Consider the following 27,421-nt stretch of genomic DNA (forward strand, 5'->3'; position numbering starts at 1 on the left):
GTATAAATGACTCCTCTGATGTATTCTCTTACCTTACAGCTAAGAAGAAGAACAAGAAGGGGAAGACCCTGACCCTCACTGACTTCTTAGCAGTTGATGGGAGCAGTGGAGGAGGAGGAGGAGGAGGAGGCGGTGGTGGCGGCAGCAGCGGTGGTGTTGGTCTCGGCGGTGGCGGTGGTGGAAGTACTTATGCCCCAAAACCAGTCAGCTGGGCTGATGAGACTGACGATCTGGAAGGAGATGGTGAGTTTCTTCATAAAACATCTGTTGCCTCTGCTCTGAGCAAAGAAACGGGCTGTTAACGACGCTTCTAATGTGTAATACATGGCCATTCACTACAATACACATAGCATTCAGCACATCTACCTGATAATGTAAAAAGGCCCTTTTACACGGGCTGACCGTCTTTTGGGCGACTGCACGAGCGCCGACGTTGCCGCTATGGTCGTCTGCACTCATGAAGAGCATTTAAACTGAACGACTTGGCACCCGGCACCCTTCATCAATCAGCTATTTTCAGGAGCTGCTGTGCAGCTGAACTAGCACAGCACCATATATGGTGCAGTGGAAGCGATTGGTACTGCAAGATCGGTCCCAAAACCCATTCTTTCACCTTTAAGCTCAATTATGTAGTTTATGGGTCTCTTCGGTGCTGGCAGGTTCCCTTTAAATCTTCCATGATCTCTGTGTTCTTATTTTTTAAATCCTGCTCCATTTTCTTTTCAGTCTCAACCACGTGGCACAGCAATGATGATGATATGTACAGAGGCCACCCAATTGACCGCTCCATCCTTCCTACGGCCCCTCGAGCTGCACGTGAACCCAATGTGGACCGAAGCAGACTCCCTAAAAGTCCCCCCTTTACTGCTTTCCTTGGAAACCTTCCCTATGATGTTTCGGAAGAATCCATCCAAAAGTTTTTCAGGGGACTTAATGTAAGTGCCGTGTGTCTCTTGTTAAATGTAACTTTAGAAATAAGAAGAACATCACTAAAAGTTCAGAAGTGACGTAAATTATCTGTAATGGGACAATTGCATGGGAAAAATCTATTTGAATAAACCTAATAAAAACCGGAATCGGTTTATCGTGCGGAGTGGTGCATCCACTGTGCAGAGTGTACATGGTCGACGCTGGGGGGAAATTGTACCTCCCAATAGTACCATAAACTAAGTTCTGGTGCTGTTTGTGGAGGGGGGGGAGGGAGTTTTTTTTTTTTTTTTTTTTTTAAATATTCGCCTGCTCTCCTGATCCGCAGTCACCCAGTGAAGTCCACACGGCGCTGGAAAATCAGACTCTTCAGATTGCCGTGTGTACGCTCTCCCGTAGATGCCCATAACTTAGTATATGGTGCTGTTGGGAGGGGACCGCTTCCCTTTCATCGCTCTGTACATCTACATTTATCATCCTAATGAATCTGAAATGGAAAATGAAACACATTTGCAATTAAATCTTTTCTATCCTTATGTTAGTAAAGACCCTATCAGAGAACGGAGTCTTCATGGTACCAGACAACAAATTGTATAGTGTAATCCTACAGTCTTAGCCTTTCTTCCGTTTGCCTCCTCCTATTGTACATTTGGCGGTTTGGCCTGCAGTAGAGGACAGATAGAAGTGAATATTGACACTAGGACCATGCTACATAGTTTGTTATCCTGGAGACAGGCGGTCTACACAGATGCTATAGGAAAAAAACTAGGAAATTTTTAATAAATTTTTTTCGCTGCGAAGTTACCTTATTTTCTTTTTGCTTAATTTTAGATTTTTTTTGGGTTTTCACACACAGTGAGTAAACTGGAGGGAATGTAACTATACAACTTAAAGGGGTTTCCTGATATAAAAATCATTGGTGGCAGTTGCTCGCTGCCACTACCACTTCAAGGGTTTATCTACTTGCTCTGCAGTGGCCACTGCAACTAATAGGAGCCCTGCAATGGGCCATCAAAAGTGACAGCCCGGTTTACGGGGTGTCTCCATGATAAAAGAACCAGTGATGTTACGGGTTGTATACTGACAACTACTTGGGGGAGGGGCATTAATTACAAGAAAAATAGTTGGACAACCGCTTTAACCCTAATAAGAGTCTGATACTTACAGTTCAGTAGAGAACTCTTCAGTAGTCTTCTCTTTATCACAGGCAGGATTACAATGAACGATAATATAGGTAACACAGGATCCACCATTCACAATAGGTGATGGTCACAGCTCACCGCCTTCTTCCTGCACAGGTTACAGCCAATGCCTGGAACAGTCCTCTATAGAAGTCAATGGGTCAGCTCTTATCCATTGTGTTGAATGGCCCATGACTACTGCTGTAAAGTAAATCTTTGCAGAAAAAGCAAGATGGACACCCCTTAGCCATGTACAGACAATAGAGGGAGCAAACAAAAACAGATTGGACAAATGGGTAATGTTTTACTACCTGCTTTTAATAAGTAAAATAAAATTTAAAAAAACTATAGGTGACTCCTACATGCCTAGTTCTTATGCCCTATCAGGGCATGTGAGTTTGAGTGGCTCCCATCTTGGTGGACCTTCTGCCATCCTATTGTTACAAGACAGCAATTCATGTAAATAGCTGTCCTATAATAATGCAGCGACCACCGCAGAGAAATAGACTGGCCATGGCTTCCTACGGCTCCCTGTCCACGGACATGTATTCGCCGGCGAATCGCGACGGCCGATGCTTCCCATAGTATTGCTATGGAAAGCACCGGCACCTGTCCACGAGCGGAGAATCATTGCGATTCTCCGCCCGCGACGGGCAATTCACAGCATGCTGCGTGTTGCCCCGATTCTCCTTGGTCAGCCTATCTATTAGATAGGGCTGACTGGCGGAGATTCGTCAGCGGCTCCTGCTCCCGGGCGGCGGCTCCCGCGGCTTAGCTTCGCCGCGGGATACCGCATCGCCCGCGGACAGCCAGCCTACGACAAAATCAGTTGTTTGCTGGGGTTGCTGACAGCAGGACCTGACCGACCTGATCATCTTGAGCCCCACAGGGCATTTTCTGCTTTGTACAATTTTAAAGGATGTGACCTATGTTTTTGACTCTCCATTCCTGTTGCTCACTTGCAGATTAGTGCTGTCCGTTTACCCCGGGAGCCCAGCAATCCAGAAAGATTAAAAGGTTTTGGCTATGCAGAATTTGATGACCTGGACTCTCTTCTGCGGGCGCTGAGTCTTAATGAAGAGGTAAGGAAGCCATGCATTTTTTTTCACAACTCTTTATCTCTCAAAGGAAAGAAAACAAAGTGTCAGCCTGAAACTCGTTAGCTGTGCTGTAAATTAGTAGTGATCTTCACATCTGAGCAAAGCGGCAGCTTTCTATTACAGGTCCATTTCACAGAAACTGCAGCTTTACCAAAGCATCTTACCTTTTTTTCCCTCTCCAATGTTTCTTTAATCCCTTCCCTACGTGCGGCATTCATGTAATGTACACTTTGGGTGTCTGTGTATGGAGAGGGTGTCGGCCATCATCGAGAAGGCACACAATCGGAGATAACAATGCTTGTGGCTGTTAAAGGGATTTTCCAGGGTGATACTATTGACAGCAGGGAATCGTCTGGGTGTTGGGACAGCCAGGGACGTTCTCAAGGCCCCCAGGGCCACTGTGAATGGTTGCCTATGGAGACGAGCCTTTGGCATGTCTTGAATTGCATTATACTGTATGCTGATGGTCAATAATATTGCATTATTCTGTATGGGGATCAAACAATCGCAAGTTCAAGTCCACTATGAGGACTAAAGAAAAATGTAGATAGAAGTAAATGTGTCCCAGAATACCCATTTCAACATGTTTCACAGTTAAACTCTTATTAGTTAGGATATTTCTTATATATAAAGCTTTTCTCGTTCCAAGATGGCATTTGCTCCCATTTGTAATATACATTTATAGTTTGTTTCTGAAACCTATTGTGGGAAATGGCACCCGTGGGTAGAATGACAGAACTTGGGTCACACAGCTGTGGATACTAATGGCTACTGTGGCTGGCACTGCAGGGGAATGTAGTATTGCATGTTCATGTTATTACATGGATGTCCCTCGTCTGCCAGAGCTATTTCATGACATCCATATGCTCTAATACAGTCAAACTGGCTTATTAGCTGCAGATGCATAGCTTGTACATTGCTTGTGAAGAACTGATGTTAATCCCATCCGAAGAGGATAGAAGAACATCTACATAGGACTGTATACGTCCAGCGCTTCTGCATGTAATGAGCTGATCAGTTGCAGCTTAGAGGCAGACGCTGACGTCATGTTGGTCTCAGTGCTGATGCGGAGATTAGTTATGATCTGTGGTTACTATTGTGCTAAGCAGGCAGCAATATCTTACTCCATAGCGGTCAGCAGAAATCATTGTGGAAGGTAACATCAATTGTAGTATCTGGAGTGTTACTTCATCAGACAATATGGAGCTGCCACGGCCATCAGCTCCCAGGAAGCCTCAGCCAGCCAGACTTGTGTAGTCTTATGTGTAAGTCTTACAGATAAGTGTCCACACATGTTCACTGCAGTACTGGCTCATGCCAAGGGGGTTAAAGGGGCTTTCCAGGGAGAATACTATTGATGACCTATCAATAGTTGATCTGCTAGGGACCATCGCTCGGGACCCCAACCGATCGGCTGAGTGTGTGCATGGCATCAGGGCTGCAATAACACAGAGATCAGAGCGGAAGCAACAGAAGCCTTCGCGCCAACCTCTGTGTAGTGGCCGGTGCTTGTAACTGCAGGCACGTCTCTCATTGAAATCAACACGAGAAACCCCCTTTAATCCTTGTGTGTGCGCGCTTAAGGAGAAAATGAATATCCTGATCGGCCAATGGTTCTCGCTGCTGTTTAAATGTCCTGTGAATCCCTTATAGCAGGCTTTGAAGATGGCCACTGAAATGGTTGTCAATGCAACCAATAATTCACAGCTGGAGATGAGACTACAGTCTTGTTAATTGCAGCCTGCCCTGCTTCAGCTGTTTTCGTGGCTGTAACATTAAATGGCTATGGAGGCTTGTCTTTGGCGTGCCCCACTAAACAAGTCCTTGCTATTGCTCGCCAGGAACATCATTTGGAATGACTGACGGTAGTACTGAGACTATGAGAGGCTCTAGATGCTGTATGCAGAGAAAATCTTGACCCCCCCCCCCCATCTTCTATTCTAGCGTGTAGTACGAGCAGGAGATTGGGAGGAGTCAGGATTTCGTCTCCATATAAGTGCCCCGCATCTGGAACCTCTCACAGGCTCAGCACTACCGTGAGTGAGACGTCTTGTGTGAACATCATTACGTGGCCAGAGGTTTGGCGAGGAAGAGGACTTAAGTCACAGCCAGTGGGGGCATCTTTATACTAATAAGGGCCACAGGGGGCACTGTTTTACCAATGAGGACTGCTGGGGGCTCTTACCAAATGGGCGCACAGAGAGGGCACTTATTTAGTTGAGGTTCGATTACTATAGCAGGATACTTAAAGGAAGGATTAGCAACTGAGAGCATTCACACATAGCTGATTTTGCTGTGGTTTTTTCACAGCTGCAGATTCCATGTCAAGATCTGCACCCTATGCTGCAGATTTGCTGAGGAAGTCACCGCTTGAGTCGAATTTGAACCAAAATGCACAAGGGACTGTTAATGGCCCCAGAGATAAAAGTCCAAAGGCATTAACTCCAGCGACCTTAGCAGCCATTCTACTGGACCGCTGCGTTTACCTTTTGGGGCCATTTAAATTCCCTGCGTATGTGGAAAAAACTCAAGATGGTTTACCCGAAACTGCTAATTCTACAGTGCTGTGAAGAAATATCACCTGCCATCGTTCAGCCTGTTCACGAAGACTAGATTACGTTTAGCCGTGTGCATGCAGCAGAATGGTGGATACATCGAACACGCCATGTTCCTCACCCAACTCCTAATCAAGTAAAGAGAGGGCAAAACTGACACTTCCAGAGTGTTTAAGGCTGTTCTAGCCAAGACTGATTTATCACATGACCCCTTTCCCATTTGAAAAACCTGGGCTGGGCTCAAAATGGCCACCAAATCATCTCCTCCTCCAAATAAAATGGGGCCTCCCTTCCAATTAATAGTTTTATACACTGGAAGTCAACGTTCTCATTATTACACCAGTTGAACAGGAGTGTCCAGACTTTTGCCTCACCATATGCATAATATATTTAGACACACACATACGTTGCACCGTTGTATACATGTGCATGCATGTATTTGTGTGTATGTAGAATTTCTTTTTTTAATTGGCTCCTTAATACATTTTTCAGCTGTGAGCAGCTCCTAGGTGTTTTTAGTTTTGCAGCCTTGTATAGTCTGCCCTCACGGACTTTACTGATCTCCTATTTGTATCTGCAGGACCCTCACCAACACGTCCCCCCCCCCCTTCCCCTAACTTTCCTTCAGTGCTGTCTAAAGATAGAAGTGCTGAGCGCAGCGTATTACCGCATGTCTCTCTTTTGTGGCTGCACGCGGAGGGTAGTGCTGACGCTGGAAGGCGCACGTCAATGCATGTGCTGACTCGCTTCATGCACAACAACAGCGCTCTCGGACAGTCTCAACTCTGGGTAAAACTGCCGTTCTGTAGAGTCTGGACCCCCCCCCCCCCCCAGCTGCGTCAGGACGGCACTCGTATAACAGGAAGACCTAACATTAACCCCTTAACGACCAATGACGTACCCGTGGGGTGGCTTCATAGGCTGCCTGTCAAAAAGCAATATGACGTAATGCTATAGCATTACGTCATACTGCAGGAGCGATCAAAGCATCGCATCTTAAAGTCCCCCAGGGGGACTTCAAAGTAAAGTAAAAAAAAAAAATCAATAAAGTTTTTTTTTAATTGAAAAAAAAAAGTTGTAAAAGTTTAAATCACCCCCCTTTTGCCATATCTATTATTAAAAAATCTAAATAATAAATTAAAAATATGTATTTGGTATCACCGCGTCCGTAAAAGTCCGAACTATCAAAGTACCACATAATTTTTCCCGCACGGTGAACGTCGTTCGAAAAAAGAAATGAAGAACGCCAGAAATGCATTTTTTTAGTTACCCTGTCTCCCAGAAAAAACGCAATAAAAAGCGATCAAAAAGTCGTATGTATTCCAAAATGGTACTATCAGAAACTACAGGACATCCCGCAAAAAATGAAACCTTGCTCAACTACGTCGACGGAAAAATAAAAGTTATCACGCGCACAAAATGACCGCAGAAAATAATTGAAAAAAATTTTATGTCTTTAAAAAAAAAAAAAGAGGAGTATAGTAAAAAAAAAACCTATACAAGTTTGGCATCGTAGTAATCGTACCGACCCATAGAATAAAGTTAGCATGTCGTTTTTGTTGCCATTTGTGCGCCGTAGAAGCAAGACGCACTAAAAGATGGCAAAATGTCGTTTTTTTTTCATTTTACTCCACTTAGAATTTTTTTAAAGTTTTTCAGTACATTATATGGTACTTTAAATAGCACCATTGAAAAATACAACTCGTCCCGCAAAAAACAAGCCCTCATACAGCAACATCGATGGATAAATAAAGGAGTTATGATTTTTTTAAAGGGGGGAGGAAAAAACGCGTCATTAAGGGGTTAAAGGGGTTTTCCAAGACAGATTTGTTCTTAGTTCTAGCTTGGTATCTCGCTGCACCTGAAGGGGTTTGGTGGGATCACAGCTATATTATTCCCCGTCTATTAATATGTACCGCTGCCTCAATGCAGATGAAGACTCCCAGATGGTAAAGTGTCCTCGCTGCACAGGGGGACGGCTTCACTTACAACATTGCAGCTGACATTTGACCTTGTGAATGGCAATCAGAGGCTTGTGTGAAACTGTCCTGTCATGGAAACCCAATCTACTGCAAAGGGTGTCTGTGTGGTTTTTGGTATATGTAGGTTACAGACTGAACAATAAAAGTCTGACATGAACAAGCATTTTCCTGATTTGTGATCCCTAAATATATCATTAGCCTCTAATAATAATAAAAAAAATAGTCAGAGTATTAGCGGCTTTTAGCTGAAATACGCTGCTGGTTTTGGTGTTTTTCTACATCAAAATCTGTGTGACGTGCAGACTTTGCATCATTTGAAGAGGATAAATAATTATTCAGCCCTTTAAGGGACACTCTGGCAAAAACAGCTTTCCTCCCTCAATCTGATTGCCTATCACACTCTGGAAGTCTTCTCTGTATATTGCAGTCACTTCCATGCAGGGCAGCCCCCCGTCTGATGCTTATCGGGCACCGTCTTGATGTTGCTTTAACTTGCACTTTTCTGTGCTAATAATCACATGATGCATCGGCGCAGCTAGAGATTGTATCATCCCTGAAACACTACCATTACCTTTAACTGAATAAGTTTAAGACCATTAGTATACGGTCAGAGGAGTCGAGTGCTGATCTCCTCTGTTATAACTGTGTGACAGGCGCTGAAAAGTTGAAATTGCAGTCATAATGCATGTCGGGATTTTTTTTTTTTTTTTTAAATCCAAAATCTGCCAACCTTGCCAACTAACTGTCTTTGATTGCAGTCTCTTGGAAACAGAAGGATAAGAGTGGACATAGCTGATCAAGCACAGGATAAAGGTTAGTGCCTCCATCTTTGCAAATACTAGATATTTTGAGTTCTGAAACCTGTCTGGAGCATTGTTTGTAATTGTTTTCTACCGCTTCTCTGTTAATCCTTCTGAGCATTTGCGAATAAATCTGTAACTGGGTATTAGGGATCCCTTTACATTATCAGCACTGATTGGGCAGTATCATTTTGTAAGGACACATGACCAACTAACACCCAGTTGCCAACTTATTCTTACATTTTTAGGCAGAGTAATAGGTATGGTACAGCACAAATGACGGCACTACACCGTGGCGCCTGCGAATCCAGGGCAACAGTGATGCTGGTGAATATAAACAGCACAGCCCCAGAATCGGCCGGCCCGTGTCCTACGAGCCCATAAACCTAGGAAGAGTGGCGGACATTTGTAACTGCAGGTGCAGCTCATTTGTGTTAGTGAGAACTGCGACTGCAATAACCGCCGCCGGCCACTACTCTGGTTTGAGAAACCGCAGCAAACCCAGCCGATCAACTAATGATTTATCTGGAGGGTAGGTCATCAATTAGTATTTCCCTCAAACTCCTTTAAAGGGATTTTCCGACAACCTATGATATTGATGGCAGTAGGAGGCACATTGCCTGTAAGAAGATGGAAAAAAAAAAACTACAAAATACTTTGGTCTCATTTTCCTTTTGGCTGCAGCAGTCACGTGGTTCACTAGAAGGTTGGAAGTAACTTAAGTGGCATCCCATAAACCTGCTTCTGGGATTTTACATTAGAGGCACACGTGACCAGTTTACGGGGACATCACCTGGCCGTGATTGATTTGGGCACGGGAAGCCTAAAACTATATAAAATCATTAACTTGGAGAACCCCTTTTAGAACACTATATAATGTACATGATTTTTTTTTTTTTTAAGTGATCAGCTGCTTCGGTATTACATGTGAGGTTAGTGCGTCTTCGGTAGCTGCTCTGCAGGTGATGGCCTTGCAACATTAATCATTTTTCATTCACAGCTGGTACAGCTCTCTGTTTCACATTGCTAGCCTTGGAAACCACCATGGGTAGTGATTTGAAATGGAGATTGCCTTACATGTTTTTTAGCTTCTTCGTTGTCTAATTTATTTCTTGTGTTTTTTTGTTTTTAAGCTATTACATAGGCTCAATTAAAGGGGTTGTCCCGCGGCAGCAAGTGGGTCTATACACTTCTGTATGGCCATATTAATGCACTTTGTAATGTACATTGTGCATTAATTATGAGCCATACAGAAGTTATAAAAAGTTTTTCACTTACCTGCTCCGTTGCTAGCGTCCTCGTTTCCATGGAGCCGACTAATTTTCGGCGTCTAATGGCTAAATTAGCCGCGCTTGCGCAGTCCGGGTCTTCTTCTTTTCTCAATGGGGCCGCTCGTGCAGGATGCCGGCTACGTGTAGCTCCGCCCCGTCACATGCCGATTCCAGCCAATCAGGAGGCTGGAATCGGCAATGGACCGCACAGAAGGCCTGCGGTCCACCGAGGGAGAAGATCCCGGCGGCCATCTTCAACCGGTAAGTAAGAAGTCACCGGAGCGCGGGGATTCAGGTAAGCGCTGTGCGGTTTTTTTTTTTTAAGTCCCTGCATCGGGGTTGTCCCACCACACTTAAACCTAAATTCAAAGGGCCATTTCTTTTGGTCAGGAAAATTAACAATTGTTCCAGTCCCACAATTTCATTCAGTTTAAAGGGGTTGTCTCGCGAAAGCAAGTGGGGTTCAGCACTTCTGTATGGCCATATTAATGCACTTTGTAATATACATCGTGCATTAAATATGAGCTATACAGAAGTTATTCACTTACCTTCCCTGCGCTGGCGTCCCCGTCTCCATGGCTCCGTGTAAGTTCAGCGTCTAATCGCCCGATTAGACGCGCTTGCGCAGAAGGGTCTTCTGCCTTCGGGTCTGTCCGGCTGCAGCGGCGTTTTGGCTCCGCCCCTTCTACGAGTCATCGCGTAGCTCCGCCCCGTCACGTGTGCCGATTCCAGCCAATCAGGAGGCTGGAATCGGCACACGTCACAGGGCGGAGCTACGCAATGACGCGTAGAAGGGGGCGGAGCCAGAACGCCGCAGCTGCCGGACCGAGCCGAAGGCAGAAGACCCTTCTGCGCAAGCACATCTAATCGTGCGATTAGACACTGAAGTTAGACGGAGCCATGGAGATGGGGACGCCAGCAATGGAACAGGTAAGTGAATAACTTCTGTATGGCTCATATTTAATGCACGATGTATATTACAAAGTGCATTAATATGGCCATACAGAAGTGCTGAACCCCACTTGCTTTCGCGAGACAACCCCTTTAAATGATAAGGCTAAACGTTGGCGGTAATCCATACTCTGAAAATAAGTGTTTGGACATATTCATTCCAGGCCCGCTCTGACATGGCCCTCTAAAATGTCTCAGAAGCGCATCAGTGTGACCATTTGAAATGCCTCCTAGTATTTATTGGTTGCAAACATTTTACGGGCGTTTGAGCATTGTGTGCAGGAATATGAAATGTCTTTCCAGTTGCATGGATCTGAAGCAGATGAGCATTTACACTGCCCACCCTTTGGCTGACAATTCATTAATCCTATCTTCTTTTATTCCTACAGATCGGGACGATCGGTCCTTTGGCAGGGATCGGGATCGCAATAGAGATTCTGACAAGACTGACTCTTCCGATTGGAGGGCACGCCCCACCACTGACAGCTTTGATGATTATCCTCCCCGCCGTGGAGATGACAGTTTTGGAGATAGTAAGTTGGAACGATCTCGGTATTCTCTTGCTTTACGGACTCGCTCTAAATTATATTGCTGCATGGGAACTCCAGAAAAAAAGAAAAAAAATGTTTCCACTTTTTAGGAACTCTTAATGCTCACCCTGATTGGGAAACTTTGACCTAAGCATGAACCTTTCTTTTACAGGATATCGTAATAATGACCGCTATGAGTCTGATCGGTATCGCGATGGCCCACGTAGGGATGACCGATATGATCGAGATAGAGGAAGAGACCGCTACGATGACCGCGGTGGCAGAGATTATGACAGAGGCAAGTATTGTGGTCTGGATTTTTCTAGGGTGGAATCAGTTTGTACATTAAAAATGGTTCCTATCTGTTCTCATTGACAGATAAAACTATGAACGTTGTCATCACACGCTATAGTCCTAGTTATAATGGTGACTATGAAGCCAAAATATTTTCAGGCAGAGACAAATTTTCGAACAGATTTTAGAATTTCATAACATTCTTGATGTTGTTTTGAAGAGTGATTATTGTGCGCACTCCTGCATTATACTTGTTTTTTATGTATAATTGGGTGTGCGCTTTTAAAGGGGTTGTTCATTTGTAAACTATTTATGACCTATCCTCAGGACAGGTCATCAACAGGAGATTTGCTGGCATCTGTCATATAGGGCCCTTGCATGTCAGTGTGCTGATTTGGTGTTCTTCTGCAGTGAAGCTGATTTCTGCAGGAAGCAGATGGCTCCATTCCCACCACAATGGTCTAATTTGGTATTTGCAGGCCACGTTCTCATTGAAATGAATAGGAACTTAGCTTGTAATACTAAGCCGTACCACTGCAGTGGGAACAGAGCTGTCTGCTTTCTGCAGAAATCAACTTCAGTGAACAGCTGATCAGCTCGGGTCCCTGGCAGTGGATGCTGCTGATCTACAATTAATTGGCCTATCCTCAGGATAGCTGTGAATGGTTTACAACTCGGACAACGCCTGTAATGTTGAATTATTCCTATAGATTGACACATTATGGGGATATAGCGGCTAAGGTATTTCAGTGTGGGAGGCATCTTGCTTAAAAGGGTTGTTGGGAGAAACTCGGAGTGCAACAAATGTTGGAAAATAACAAAGTAGGTTATATTTGTCAGTCCAATCACCTTTGCCAGCACTGTTTACATGTTGCATTGGTAACTTATTGATACACATGTGACTGCAGCCAATCGCTGTACAGCTTAAGGCAAGTGGCAGCCACAGCTGTCATATTTGTATACAGACACCTCACCAGGGCAACGTGTGTACAATGTTTGAAGGACAGGTGGAGGTTGGATTAGTGAGTAGATCTTATATTTTTCCACATTTCTTGCCCACATTTCTAAAAACTTGTTCTTCATTCTAACCCCCCCTCCCCCCCACCAGGTCTTTTAAGTGTGCTTCCACTATGAAAACAGTGTTTTTGATAACACACAGCAGCATAACCGCTGAAAGAAATTAGTTGGATATAACTCGCACATTGGACCTCACATACAAATATTAGTTGCACAAAGTGTAACTTAACTTTTCTCAGTGATTGGAACGTGAAGGTACCGTAGTAGGTTGATGCGTGACAATGACTAATCGTACATGGAGCAGGATTCCAGACAGCATAGCTTAGTGCTGCACTATTGTGTCTGCTAAAATACTGAAGGGCATGCCCGAAGCGGAATGCACCCTATTACAGTGAATGACACCTTCCGGCTCCAGCACCTGCTTCATCCAGCATTTACAGTTTTTCTGTTGTATGACTCTTAAGAGCAACAAAAAGCTGAAGTGCTGGTGTGAGCCCGGCTCAGCATGGATTTTTGTGTCTTGAGAAATCTCGTTAAAACATGAAGAAAAGATTTCCATAACATATATGTTAATGTGTGTTTTTGTTTTAAAGGTTATGATTCCCGAGGAGGCAGCGGCAGGAGAGCCTTTGGCAGTGGGTACCGTAGAGATGATGATTACAGAGGTGGTGGAGGTGGTGGAGGAGGGGGAGGAGGAGACCGGTATGGCGATAGGTTTGAGGAAAGGCGAGATGACAAGTCGGACAGGTGGAATGGCTACTCAAGAAACGAAGAAAGAAGGGAAGAGAGAGGTACATTTTGTGTGTGTTATATATAATATTTTACCCTGCTTCCTGAAAAAAAGCCCCAGCATAATTTTTCAGGATTTTTGAAGATGCAGAATAATTTTTTCAGGATTTTTGAGGGTGTTTGAAGTATACGCCCTACTCCAAAATTGAGCGCTAGTCACAGTTAATAATAAATGACAATATAAATAGTATCCAGGCAACTATACATGTAAAAAAGTTAAAATCTTTTGGAGCAATAATTAATATAAAACACTGTCTTAATTTTGGGGAAACGGTTTTTTTTGTTTTTTTTTCGCCAGCTATTCTATTCAGCCTCACTGTTATAGAATATATTCACCTTGTCTTATCTTGTATAAATTAGGTCCAACCCAGAGGCCAAAGCTGAACCTCAAACCTCGTTCTGCTCCCAAAGAGGAAGAGAGCAGTGGAGCTCCTGCACCATCCAGTCGAGCGGCTTCAATTTTTGGTGGTGCCAAGCCCGTGGACACCGCTGCTAGGGAACGTGAGGTGGAGGAACGTTTGCAGAAAGAGCAAGAGAAACTGCAACAACGTCATTTGGATGATGACCGGCCTCGACAGATAGAGAGGAAGCCAAGAGAAAGGTGCAGTGAAATAAGACTTGTTTGTTGTAAATTTCTAAAGAATAGTCTTAATCCTGTGCAAAGTACATATATATCCGGTTTGCAGTGAGTGCAAATACTGAAACCTTTCTAATGACAAAATCTACGGAATAGCTTCTGTAAATATTGCTTACATGATGGAAGTATTTTAGTCCTTAGTAACTTATTTCATTCTGTAGACATCCCAGTTGGCGCAGTGAAGACAACCAAGAAAGGTCTAGGACTGGAAGCGAGTCTTCTCAAACCGGCAACAGTGGATCATCTTCAAGAAGTGAGTAATGCATTGGAATTGATCTGTTGGTCATTCTCTCTCTGTAGCTGGGGCTGAATTGTGCTAATAGGTTGCTCATTAAAATTAAACAGATCTGCAATAAAGTTTTCCATAGCTTTTGTGTACAGCTTCTGTGCGGACTCGTAATTGGTAGCAGGCTACAAACAAACCTTGTGCAGTCTTTTCCTGCAACTATTTTCTTTCATCTATTCCCTTTTCTGTTAAATAACAAACTGTTGGCAAGAAGTAGAAAACTGTTGAGAGTATGAGTACAAGTTCAGACTGCACTATAGTCTATCACTGTGGAGACTCCTAGTCTGCATAGGATCCAAAGGCACTGACAGGAAATCTATGAACGACGGCCTGTTTACTGCGAATGGAGGTGGGCCAACGGGGGCGATAATCACTGGGATGACTGTCAGCCTTTCAAGCGTCCCATGTAATAGGACCTTTGCACTTCTGCAGCCCCTGTAACAAATATTTGTTTTCATAGCAGTAGTTAATCCTGTATTGTGTTATGTAGAAACACTTTTTTACCTTGTTTAATCCTTTACTCCTCAGTCTCACGAAGAAGGGAAAGTGAAAAATCTGTAGAAAATGAAGTCTTTGGAAAAGAGGAGGAAAGTTCTAATATGAAACCCAATAAATCTGAGTCTCAGCTCCCATTAAAAGTAATGCCCGCTCCTCCACCTAAGGAGAACGCATGGGTGAAACGTAATACAGCACCTCCTTCCAATCGGTCACTCAGTTCAGAGTCTTCTCAGAGGTAAGTACCACTAGCTGTAGCAACAGCTTATTGTAGTGCTGGACTGTATTCATGTAGCTTTTATTGACTTGCATTAGGCATTTAAAGGAGGTTACTGGGCAAAAACTATGGATGACCTATCCTCAGGATAGCTCAATAGCAGATCCGTGGGATCTTGATCAGCTAATGAGAATATGGAATGGTCAGGACACCATCCATTCAACTGTGGCCTAAGTTGGCATTGCAGCTGTCGTCTATCAAAGTGAATGGGAGAGAGCTACAATGCCAAACCCAGGCTACTGCGTTACAGATGGTATTCTGAATATTTTGGCCATCCACAACATCTTCTCATCAGCTAATTGGCCTGGGTCCCAAGCAGTTCATCCCCGCCTATCTGCTATTGATGATCTATCTTCAGCGTAGGTTATCAGTAGTTTTTACCCAGAAAACTTTTCAAATTTCAGTATGTAGTGAAATGCTGAGGCTTTAGTATTCAGACGAGATGTATGAACGGTCATGCGTTTCCTTTCAGTGGAGGAGAGCGACATGATTCAGACAGACAGCAGCCTGGGACGGAGAAAATAAAAGGTAATCCATGCTTTTTTGTAGCTAAGCCTGGAGCTACATAGAACCTTTTTTGTAGCATGACTTTTCAAATGTAACTATCGAGCTTCGGCTGCATCCAGGTACATATCGGGAGTTGTATGCAACTGAGTGCACTACTGAGAACTTGAGCTGTTACTCAATAGTTAAAATTGGAAAGCAGTGTTACTAAACGTCTCCATGTAGCTCTGGCCTTATTCTGTACTGGTGTGTAACGTGTAAAATGAGGGCGGGGAAATGACTTTTTTTTTTCCCCTTCTCCCCTTAATTGCAGCAGATGAGAACAAAGACTACGACCTGGATCCTGTATTGAGCAGTGGACGGACTATAGGAGAAGGCAGTAGAACATCAGATAGGTGTGACTTTAGGTTTGTTTTTTTGTTTTTGTTTTTTTTAACTTCACGTTTTTATGTTTTCACATAACACAAGTAGTGTGAGCCTTGTAAGTGCCCTATTGGTAGAATTAACATGGGACAAGAGAGACCACATATAAATTGGGGACAAAGAGGGATGAATATATATGCCGATTAACCATAACATTGCAACCACTAATGGGTGGCGTGAACCACATGGGTTATCTTGTTGACAGGATGCCGATACATTTCTCAAGTGAGAAGTCTGTTCTTGCAGTTGATTTGTTGGAAACAGGAATAATAGGAAAGTGTAAGGATTTGAGTGACTTCGACAAGCACTAAATTGTGAATGCTAGTTTTGGAAATGCTCTGACCTATCAGGTCTTGTGGGGTGTGCCCCACTATAAATAGTCCAAGGAGGGACAAACTGAAGAGCCCAGCATCATGGATGCCCAAGGCTCATTAATGGGAGTGAAGGTTAGCCCATCTGATCTGATCCTACTGAAGAATGACTGTAGCACAAATTGATAGTTAATGTTGGACACCTTCCAGACAGGTCAGAGGAGACTGCACAAGGCATAATGAAAAATACAGTTAACATGATCTAAAAAGCTTAAATCCTATGAACCAACAGTACATGAGTGATACTAGCTGCGTAAAGACCAAAGTGTTGGGGTGTTATGTCAACATAGGTGTCTCGCATTGATGGCCTCGCCTCATTGCTGAGGGCAGATCAGCTAGCCTAAGTAAAATGACTCAGTAGCATTCATGCTGCAGTATCTAGTACACTAGACATTATAGGGTCTCAGCTGACGTGACGTGCAGTTTCTGTGAACGGATTGCTCATATTTGGCTTTTATTTCCCATTCCAGGAACGAAATAAAGGATCCGGAGTCAAATCAAGAACAGGCAGCTGTAAGATGTTTCATATAGTTCTTCCTTGTCCTGTCACATACTGTGCATGGTGATATGGATATCTGAAAGCTTGGCTCATTAATACTGCTATATCTGTCCTTAGGATAAACGCATCATTTTTCCTGTCCTAGAAAGTGATCACATATCATGAAGCTATGCCATCATTTTCTGGTTTGTTGTGGTTTGATTGCTGGAACCTCCACCGATCTGGCGAATACAGGGGGCTACAGCTCTAGTTTAATCTACAAGTTCTGGCAAAGGGCCATAATTTTTTCTTCAGTATGCTTTATAAGACGAGAAATCTTAATAAGACTCATACAGGTTTGGAAATCTGTGCACAAATATTTTCCCCACACATTGTGCTCCTGGATCAGGTTTTACTGGCAGCAGGCTGTCAGATGCTAGAATAACAGCACCACATCATGCAAGATACCCATATTAAGTCTTCATTGCATAACCACCTTCTGCATGGCTTGAGCAGACAGACCCTGTGGCACTGGTGCTTCTATAGTTACAGCTAACAAACTGTTAAAGTGCACAAGTCTTACAGATACACTTTTCTACTCTAGGAGTAATATTAAGGGCTAATGTCCACGGCCAAATGTTTGTTGCGTGAAACACGGCGAAAATCCGTGGCATTATCCTGCAGCTATTAGGTTCTATTAAACCTAATAGCTCAATTGTAACGCTGCAGAAATCTGCAGCGTGAAAGAAACCGCAGCATGTTCTAATTGCCGCAGAAAAACGTGTGGCTGGCTTCCATTATAGGCCATAGAAGCCAGCCGTCACGCGATACTTCCGCTGTGAGCACAGCGGAAGTATCGCTTGATTACGCGTCACCGCTGGTTGCTTCATGGCCCGCTGTACTACGCCGGCTCGCCGAACGGGACTCGAGCGGCGGATCCGGAGAGGTGAATGTGCGGTCTTTGGGGAGCGCCATGACTGACTCTGCTGCAATATTCCGCTGGCGGAGTCCGTCACGGCGGAGGGCATGAGGCCGTATACTCTTGGAGCTTTTATTTTCCAAATATACGTAATTGTTGGTATTGACCAAATAGATTGTTCTAGAGGTTGGTGATCTGTCTGTGCATACATGTCACAGGGATCTAATGGGCTGTTACCAATAGATCACTGTTTATCGGTGATCTGTATGTGGAGACAACGGAGAACACACAAAGTTGAGCCTCGTGTGGCGCAGAGTGTAAGCTCTCGCCTACGACCTGAAGGTTGCAAGTTCAATCCCTGCATGATTCGGGTAGCTGGCTCAAGGTTGACTCAGCCTTCCATCCTTCCGAGGTCGGTAAAATGAGAACCCAGCTTGGTGGGGGGTAATAAGTAATAATTACCTGAAAGCGCTGCGGAATAAGTTGGCGCTATACAAGATTTATTTATTTTTTATTTAATGTGTATCCTGTTAACCTGCACCCCCATGATAAGGCTTAAAAGAAAAAAAATATATATATATCTTTTATGTGAGGAAACGATCAGCTGAATAATTGCTCGAAACTGCGATTGCAAAGAATATTCTATGTAAATACGGCCATCAACAGCTGGACAAGCTGATCGTTACAGCTCACCTAAAATATGGTCACTGGCTGATCAAAACTCATCTGTAGTCCTTTTGTATTTGAATGACTTGCAAATGGATTGGCCTGGACATCCTCCACTACACGTCAGTAAACAAGTAATGAAAAAGCGATCTGTGTAAAAGCAAACAAACTATCGTTCGTACTCCAACAAGTTTTCAGAGCAACTGTCTGAACAATAGGCACTCAATGTAAAGTTACCCCAAAACAAGCAAGAATAAACACAGTAAAGCAGATGACCCTGAAGGTCCCTTCTAAGGCTGCCTGCAGACGGGCGAGAATTCTCGCCGCAGGACCCGAGCGCCTGCAGGGACCAGCGTGTACTCGCCCATGCCCGACGGCTCCGGCTGTTTGATGTGCCAGCTTGCCGTGCAGCCGGCACATGCGCAGACCGGAGTCGGCGGCGGGTGAGTGACATTTCTGTGAAATAGAGCATGCTATGATTTGTTTGCCGCGCGATATTTCGCGCGGCCGTCTGCATAGGATTGCGTTTGTTAACGCAATCGTATGCAGGCTTCCAGCAGCGGAAATTCCGTGGGAAATCCCGCCGTGGAATTTCCGCTCGTGTGCAGGGGGCCTTACTCTACTATTCTATGACAATGAGAGATTCAATGCTCAAGCGTTAACGCAGGCAGTGTCTCTCTGGAATGTACGGAGTCTCCAGCTGGGGGAAGCTGGACAGGTCAATCATTAACTTGAGGCTTAGAGTTGGAGTTTGGAAGGAGAGAGCATGGGCAAGTTCAGTGAGGTTGTTTATAAAAGCTATGGTTATAACATCCATATGTTATAATGATAACATCCATATGTTATCATTTCTTTCACTTTGTGGGTAAATTATTATAGAAACTACCTTAAAACATGGTGCAGGAAAGTGAGAGAACTTTTTTTTTTTTTTCATTTCTAACAATTTTTCCGTTTAAAAGCTGATATTTTGTGTTTTGTTTTTTTTTAAATAAACCCCATTTTATGACGCCAAAAACTTGAAAGAACGGTTAGGCTAAGCGTACAGCTTACAGCCTTTTTTCTGTCTATCAGACCAAAAAATTGGTCCAGAAATGGCACCCATTCATTTAAATGGCTGTTGGAACATTTTGGGCGTTCCCCCCCCCCCCCCCCCCTCTTGACAAATATTACAAGTGCATAAAGTTGGAAATTTAATGTACAATATAAGGGTGTATTCAGACGACCATATATTGGCCGGGTTTTCACGCCCAGCCGATATACAGCGTCTCTCTCTGCAGGGGGAGGAGGCTGGAAGAGCTGAGCTCCCGCCCCATCTCTGCTCCTCTCCACCTCCCTGCACTATTTTCAGAGAGGCGGGGGGCGGAGCTAAATCCCAGAACTTAGCCCTGCCCCTGTTCCGCCTCCTCATTGCAAATAGTGGAGAGGGGGCGGGAGCTCAGAGCACTGCTCCCGGCTCTTCCAGCCTCCTCCCCCTGCAGAGAGGGACGCCGTATATCGGCCGGGTGTGAAAACCCAGACGGTCGTCTGAATGCACCCTAAGAGTGCAGAAAACAAAAAGCTCCTTTTACGATAACTTTTTGCATGAAGATAACATTCTTCTGCTGAACTCTTTCTGCAGTTTACAATTCAGTATAGCAGGTGTATATTTTTTCCATTGAGCAATGCAATCTAGTAGGCATCTTCTCCTGAGGGTACGTTCCATGTCTAGTAAGAACAGCGTGTGCGTGTGTGTATATATATTATATACAAGTGCAGGTATCCATAAGCTGTTATTTTGTATCGTGCAAACAACTTTCTCCTGTAGCGTTTGTAGCCAGCATTTGGGCTCCGGTGTGCACTTCTTGCCCTCACAATGTTGGAATTTTCAGTCAGTTGACCCAAAACATGTAAAATAATCCCTGAGAAGCTTCTTATTGTACATGAAGATTTTCTCCGGCGAGTTCTTTATGGAAGGCTCTGTTCACATCCGTGTTGTAGGATCCGCCATGTTTGTCATTTAACTGCAGAAAATAGCGCAGCACCCTGTGAAATATAACGGATTCTGCGACGCAGGTGTGAAGACGGCCAAACCTCCGTGTAATAAAGCCACTGATGGAAGTTAATCCTTTTTGCCACTAACTCCTCTATTTCTTTTTGCAGAAATTCAGCCAAGAAAGCAAGTACGCCGCTTTGTCCGTGGATGGGGAAGAGGAACCCGAAGAATACGCTGACTAACATGGGGGATATTTCTGTGTCCATGGATTCCTTACACCCTCCTCCTCTAATCTCCCATATGTCCTTTTCCATGACAAGTCATTGGCATACGCCAGAGCAAGATAAGCAACACCCCTTCCGGCTCGGTTACCCCCCTCAGAAATTAAAATCCAACCTTGACTACTCAGACGATGATCTTCAGTTAGAAACACAATGAGCTGTTTGTTCTCTTGCATGCTGCTGCAGCTTTATACCGTGTGTGCGTGAGTTAGGAGGGGGCATAAATGCAGTGTGGTGTAGGGGAGCTCGAGCACAGTTAACGCTTTAATCGGGGAGGGGAAGTAATTACGATTACCTTAGTGATACGGACTGCTGATGATGCAGAGCGCCTCCCAAGCATCCTCGGCCACATTGTGAAAAAAAAAAAAGTGATCATTTTTATGCCAGTAAAGCCATTTATGTTTCAGGGAGCAAAGAGATTCCAGTATCAAATTTTAGGCGGCTGCCCACAGCTCCTATCTTTAAAAAGTCATCTACCAGTATCCAATTAGCAAATGGAACGTATTTGCTGGAGGTGACTTAATGCCTTTTTTAGTACAGTAATATAAATCCGATTATACGAAGTGCTGTTTTTGCAGCTTCAGTAGTCTTCAAATGCATGGTTTGCACCCACACCAGAGCAGTCGCCCGAAGCCTCTCATCCTCTGTGCGCCAGAGACCCGTAAGGAATATTGGCTGTATACACAAGCGCAGACCTGTTCTTTCCCTATACTTAGGAGATACTCTTCCCCCCCCCCCCCCCCCCCCTCAGGCTTTGTGTGATGCTGTGGATTTCAAGGAGGCTGCTGTAGCAGTGGAACATTTTGTCTGTAAGAAGGAAATTTTTTTTATATATTGTACCTGGAGCAGGCAGTGTTGCATCTGCATATTGCCTTTCGCACATTTTGGCAATCCCTGAATCTGGTCAGTCCTTCCCTTCTCATCAGGCCTTCCCTAATTTATAACTAACGTGCATCAAGAAGCTGCGCTCCAGCCTCACGGACCAGCTCGAGATAACTTCCTTTAACATTTGACACTTCGTAACAAGGAGTGTTATCCGAAGGAAATATATAATAAAAACTTGTAATTTGTAATCTGCTTTCTGGGAGATGTTTTATTATCATGTAAAGTACCTTACCAGCCCTCTTATTTTTGTTTTCTGTTTATCAGCTGTCCCCTCCCTCGAATAAACTAATCTTTAAAATACATCGTCTGCTTTAACCATTTTGTCTGCTGTGTTTTTAGTTTTTTTTCCCTTATCTTCTTCTAACCTATTTTAATCACCATATGTGTTTCCGAGAGAGAACGATTAATGTGTGCGCACTCACTGGCATGATTATGGTAAAGGGGGTTTCTTCTATATAACTGTTGATCCTTTCCAGACCGCAGATTTTTCAGTTCTTCACTTTTTTTTTGTCCCTGCATTCCAACAGCCTTTTTCCATTGTCATAGCTGCATGTGGGCTTGTTTTTTTTGTTTTTTTCCTATGTGGGATTTTTTTTTTTTTTGTTTTTTAATTGTACAGTTTTTTTTATAATGTATATTAACTTTAATTCTTTATCCATTTCACCATATAAAGAATTTAAATTGCCATTTTAGCAGGATGGTGTTTTAATGGCGCAGTGGAAATCACAGATTAACCCCTTAACGACCGGGTCATAGTGTTTTTACGTCCTGCAGCTGCAGGACGTGTACGGAGGGAGATAGCGCCGCTATCTCCCTCCATACAGCGCGGGCGTCAGCTGTTTATTACAGCTGACACCCGCGGGCAATAGCCGCGCTCGGCCGATCGCGGCTATTAACCCTTTAAATGCCGCTGTCAATTCTGACAGCGGCATTTAAATCCCCCGAACGCTGTTTGGGGGTCCCGCACGGCCCCCCCCCTGCGGTGAGATCGGGGGATCCGTGCAGGTGTCATGGCAGTCGGGGGCCTAATGAAAGGCCCTAGGGCTGCCTTAGCGGACTGCCTATCAAGCCATCCACACAGGGTGGCTTGAAAAACTGCCTGTAAAAAAGCAGCATGACGTAATGCTATAGCATTACGTCATACTGCAGGAGCGATCAGAGCATCGCATGTTAGAGTCCCCCAGGGGGACTTCAAAGTAAAGTGAAAAAAAAGATCAATAAAGTTTTTTAAATTGTAAAAAAAAAAAATGCCATATCTATTAAAAAATCTAAATCATAAAATAAAAATATGTATTTGATATTGCCGCATCAGTAAAAGTCCGATTTATCAAAGCATTATTTTTTTCTGCACGGTGAACGTCGTCCGAAAAAACAAAATAAAGAACGCCAGAAATGCATTTTTTTAGTTACCCTGTCTCCCAGAAAAACGCAATAAAAAGCGATCAAAAATTCGTATGTATTCCAAATTGATACTATCGGAAGCTACAGAACATCCCGCAAAAAGTGAGCCCTTGCACAACTACATCGACGGAAAAATAAAAAAGTTATCGCGCGCACAAAATGACCGCAGAAAATAATTGAAAAAAATTAAATATCTTAAAAAAAAAAATACAAGTGCTACAGCAAAAACAATACTATATAAGTTTGGTATCGTAGTAATCGTACTGACCCATAGAATAAAAATATCAGGTTGTTTTTGTTGCAGTTTGTGCGCCATAGAAACAGGACACACCGAAAGATGGTGGAATGTTGGGTTTTTTTCCATTTCTTTCTGCTAAGAATTTTTAAAAAGTTTTTCAGTACATTATATGGTACAATAAATAGTGCCATTGAAAAATACAACTCGTCCTGCAAAAAACAAGCCCTCATACAGCGACGTCGATGGATAAATAAAGGAGCTACGATTTTTTTAAAAGGGAGTAGGAAAAAACAAAAATGGGAAAAAAGCAAAAAAGCCTGGTCATTAAGGGGTTAACTTTAGAGATGAGCGAACGTACTCGTTACGAGTACTTACGCACCCGAGCACCGCCATTTTCGAGTACAGCAGTACTCGCGCGTAAAGATACGGGGGGTAGCAGTGGGGAGTGGGGGGGAGAGGGCTCCCCGCTGCTCCCCCCGCACCGCCGCGCCTCTCCCCGCCCCCCGGCTCCCCCCGAATCTTTACGCCCGAGTACTGAAGTACTCAAAAATGGCGGTACTCGGGTGCGTAAGTACTCATTACGAGTACGTTCGCTCATCTCTAGTTAACTTTATTCCAAGTGTCAGTATTACGGCGAAATGAAACTTTTTTTTTTTTAGCTTTTCTGTTGATGCAACTGCGCTTCATTTTTCCTTTTTTTTGCCAGGCAAGTTGTGATTTCTTTGGGGGGTTTTTGAGGGGGTACATGCAATGACATATCGCTTTTTATTCTGTCTTTCTGGGGAGCTAACAGATTGACCAAAAAGCACAGTTTTGGCATTGAATTTTTTTTGTTTGTTTTTTTATGGGGGGGGGGGGGGGGGTTGTAATGCATTCACTGTGTAGGACAAATTGATAGTTGACTCAGACGTCTACAAAAATGGAGATGACTATTTTAAATTTTTTTATTTTTTGCGTGTTCTGGGAAAAAAAGTTTTGAGCTTTTAAAATCAACTTGTTTGTTTTTGTAAGGGAACTTGAACTTGTGATAGCTTAACCACTTGTACAAATATACTTGCAATAGTTTTGTATATATAAAAGCATATTGAACTTTTAACATTAAGTCCTGCCACAGACTGAAATCAACAAGGCCCCAGGCAGCCATGGCACTCTATGATCTTGTGGTGGTGGTGTTAGATGGAGGGGGCCTCTTTTGTTCCCTAGTCAAGCCCTTTAAACACTGTGGTATCCAATGGGTTAACCGCCAGGATCAGACTTCTCTCCAATCCTGACTACTGTAGCCAGACGTCAGCTATATTTTACAGCCGGTACCTGTTGTATATGAAGTGGTTTAGGATCCCAAGCAATTCTGCACTGTACCGTTCCTCTGTTATTCCTGTTGTCGATCGTGTATGTTCCTGTACAGTTTGACGGAGTGTGCACAAACTAGTGTCAGGTCATGCTACTTGGAGTTGGGGAGTGGTTGTCAATTCATACTTTTCCAGGAGGAATCACCAGAGTGGCACAATGCAGGGTTCTAAGGGGAAAAAATACTCTAGTGTTGCTGGAGGAATACATATTTGGCAACCAGACAGATCCTCTTAAATGCTGACCACTCAAATGCCAGTAATTCATGGAGTTGAAAACCAGCTCTTTTAAGGTGGAAATGCTGCAGATTATCCTCATGGTAAATCTACAGCGCAAGATATGTAGAGAAGACTTTAAAAATGTCATCTATATGGTATGTAAAATATCTGCACCAAAACTGCAGCAGAATGAACATGGGGTTTGGATTTTAACCCTTCCCAATCCATTGTCTGACCTCCTGAAGACATTATGACTTAAGGCTTTAAAGCTCCGATGTTGGAAGACATCCGTCAGGGTTTTCTTACTGTATATTGCCAGCTTCTCTGCTGTCGGAGCCTATCCAAGTGTCACCCCATGCAGTTACTGGCTTTAGCCAGCAGACAGCGCTGTTGTATAACGGCAGAAAAAGAGTAAGCCCCCTAGGAAAACCAGGATACAAATTGGATTGGAAAGGGTTAAACCCTCAGCATGTAAATTCTCTGCTGCATATCTTCAGTGAGGATTCCACCTCACAATATCCGCACAAATTAATGTGGATTTTACACTGTGGAACATTCACTGAGTGGACTTGGACAATCTTCTCAGACTCTCATTCCTGGGCCATTGTGGGACGTGTAATTATTGATTTCTGATGGAATAATTTAAGTCATTGGCTTTTTTTTTCCATCTCTGATCGTGGAAAATAGTGCTTAAGGCTAAAGACAAGCCAGTGAGTTTCTGAATGTCCACAAGGTGTCATGCTCTTTTATTAAATGTTTAAGCACCTAAAAAAGTGTCAACAGTCTGTAGTTTTGCATTTTCTTGTAAGAGGGGCAACAAGACCCATTTTGAGCTCTTTCAAGAAATGAACTATTTTAACATTGTGCGGCAGCGTTTTCAACGGTATCGTTTCTACAATAAAGAACGATCTGTCTATGATGGTGAAACCTCAGTCATCGGGTATATAATCTCTATTGTTTATGTACAGTGATGACCCCACCATTCACTGGGGCTGATTTACTAATACTGTCTAAAAATTAGTGCAAACTTAACTAGAGTCTTAAAATGCACCAGATTGCTCACTGAATGATAAATCTATTGCATTTTAAGTTTGGACCGAGTTTACGTCAAAAGTTTCACCAAAATTGTGGTGCAATTCAGGTCATACCCCTTTTTCAGATTAATTGGAAAAACTTAAGATTACCATTTTCTATTAATCCAAAACAGCACCAGTAAGTGACTGCCTTTTCTCCAGACAGTAAAGTGGAACCTCCCAGATCTCTTTAAAGGCAGGCATACCCTTCACCACCCTCCGTTCTGTAGCAACATCTATGGACTAGTTGAAGCCAATCCCTTTTTAGTTGCATTTATACATAAAGTTAAGCTCATGCAGCACTGCGGTGGCAAATTAGTTTTGCTGTTATGGGCTCATGGAGCGTTTCCCTTACGCCAATGACAGAGATTAAACTAGATTATCAACTAGGGAGAGTTAATAGCCTGAAGTAATCTTCTGATTGCTAATAACTAATTGGATTGGAGTATCTACCAATAAAGTACTAGTGAAACTCCAAATCTGTCTTGTAGCCTTGCAGTATTGGCACTCCCTTTGGATGATGAAAGCTGCCAACCAAATAGATGTTCCAAATTATGGAATATATCAGTCTTTTTAGACCCCAGGATCCAACTTGCCCCCATTGTACTGGTGTCTCCACTAGAGCCAGCTCGACTATGGAACACACGTTGATACTGTTCTTAGGAAGTACGCTTCCCAAAAAGGAACACACTATTTACACAATATTTTGTATTTAGGATGAATCTAAGCCAAAATTCTACTTTAAAGTTTTCAATTTCCTCAACATACTTTCCTGGATCCGCTATATAGACTATATATTGATTTTTTTTTTTTGGACCGGGTCGAAGTCGTTATTTAACGACTTCGTGAGATGGTTGAACCAAAATTATCTCAATTTAAAATTTACAGCAGAAATCAGTGATACATCATGGCCTTCCTCGATATCTCAATTACTTTACAACCAGATGGGAATATTGCAACCAACCTGTACCGTAAGGCCACAGCCACCAATGGCCTACTTCTATGGAATAGCTATCGTCCATATTCCCTAAAGAAAGGTATCCTGAAAGGGCAATACCTGCGATTACAACGTAATTGTTCTGATGAACACTCATTCTCTACAGAGTGTACCAAACTTAGGGAAAGATTCAAAAAACGCAACTATCCAACACAGATTCTTGACCGTGCAGAAGACTTTGCATGAACCTGTGATAGATCCAGATTACTGGTCCCAAAAAAAACGCAAGACCTCCTCAGAGATGAGAATAGGGACATTGGATACCGGTCAAAATGAGATCCGTGAAATCTTACAGAACTACTGGGACAATTTGAAAAACGATAGAGATATACAAACCCTCATTCCACCAACTCCAAAAATCACGTACCGTCGAGGTCGTAATATTCGGGACCATTTAGTGAAAAGCCATAGGAAAGCTATTGAGATACGTGAGGATTGGCTTTCCTGTTCTAAACCAAAGAGCACCTTTGCGTGCTCTAATTGCGCTGCTTGCAGATGCATAAAAAACGGCAACTCGTTCAAGTTAACATCAACAGGTATCGAATATCAAATAAGG

General features: G+C 43.4%; 1 protein-coding gene across 4 annotated transcripts in view; it reads left to right on the top strand.

Moving 5' to 3' along the window:
* Window positions 1-21,891, top strand: part of EIF4B (eukaryotic translation initiation factor 4B) — a 37,913-nt gene extending 16,022 nt beyond the window's left edge. Inside the window, exons 2-15 of one of the 4 annotated variants that reach the window (XM_066584212.1) lie at window positions 40-243; window positions 727-935; window positions 3,074-3,190; window positions 8,504-8,558; window positions 11,157-11,300; window positions 11,470-11,595; window positions 13,202-13,399; window positions 13,758-13,998; window positions 14,196-14,287; window positions 14,849-15,053; window positions 15,565-15,620; window positions 15,910-16,003; window positions 16,861-16,903; window positions 20,593-21,891. In XM_066584212.1, the coding sequence (XP_066440309.1) occupies window positions 40-243; window positions 727-935; window positions 3,074-3,190; window positions 8,504-8,558; window positions 11,157-11,300; window positions 11,470-11,595; window positions 13,202-13,399; window positions 13,758-13,998; window positions 14,196-14,287; window positions 14,849-15,053; window positions 15,565-15,620; window positions 15,910-16,003; window positions 16,861-16,903; window positions 20,593-20,667 (1,859 nt within the window). In that variant the 3' untranslated portion in view covers window positions 20,668-21,891. The remainder of the gene's footprint in view (window positions 1-39; window positions 244-726; window positions 936-3,073; window positions 3,191-8,503; window positions 8,559-11,156; window positions 11,301-11,469; window positions 11,596-13,201; window positions 13,400-13,757; window positions 13,999-14,195; window positions 14,288-14,848; window positions 15,054-15,564; window positions 15,621-15,909; window positions 16,004-16,860; window positions 16,904-20,592) is intronic. The other 3 variants (XM_066584214.1, XM_066584213.1, XM_066584215.1) reach the window with 3 other exon arrangements.
* The last annotated feature ends 5,530 nt before the right edge of the window (window positions 21,892-27,421 follow it).

This window comes from Eleutherodactylus coqui, chromosome 1 (assembly GCF_035609145.1).
Source record: "Eleutherodactylus coqui strain aEleCoq1 chromosome 1, aEleCoq1.hap1, whole genome shotgun sequence".
In the NCBI taxonomy this organism is placed as follows: domain Eukaryota; kingdom Metazoa; phylum Chordata; class Amphibia; order Anura; family Eleutherodactylidae; genus Eleutherodactylus; species Eleutherodactylus coqui.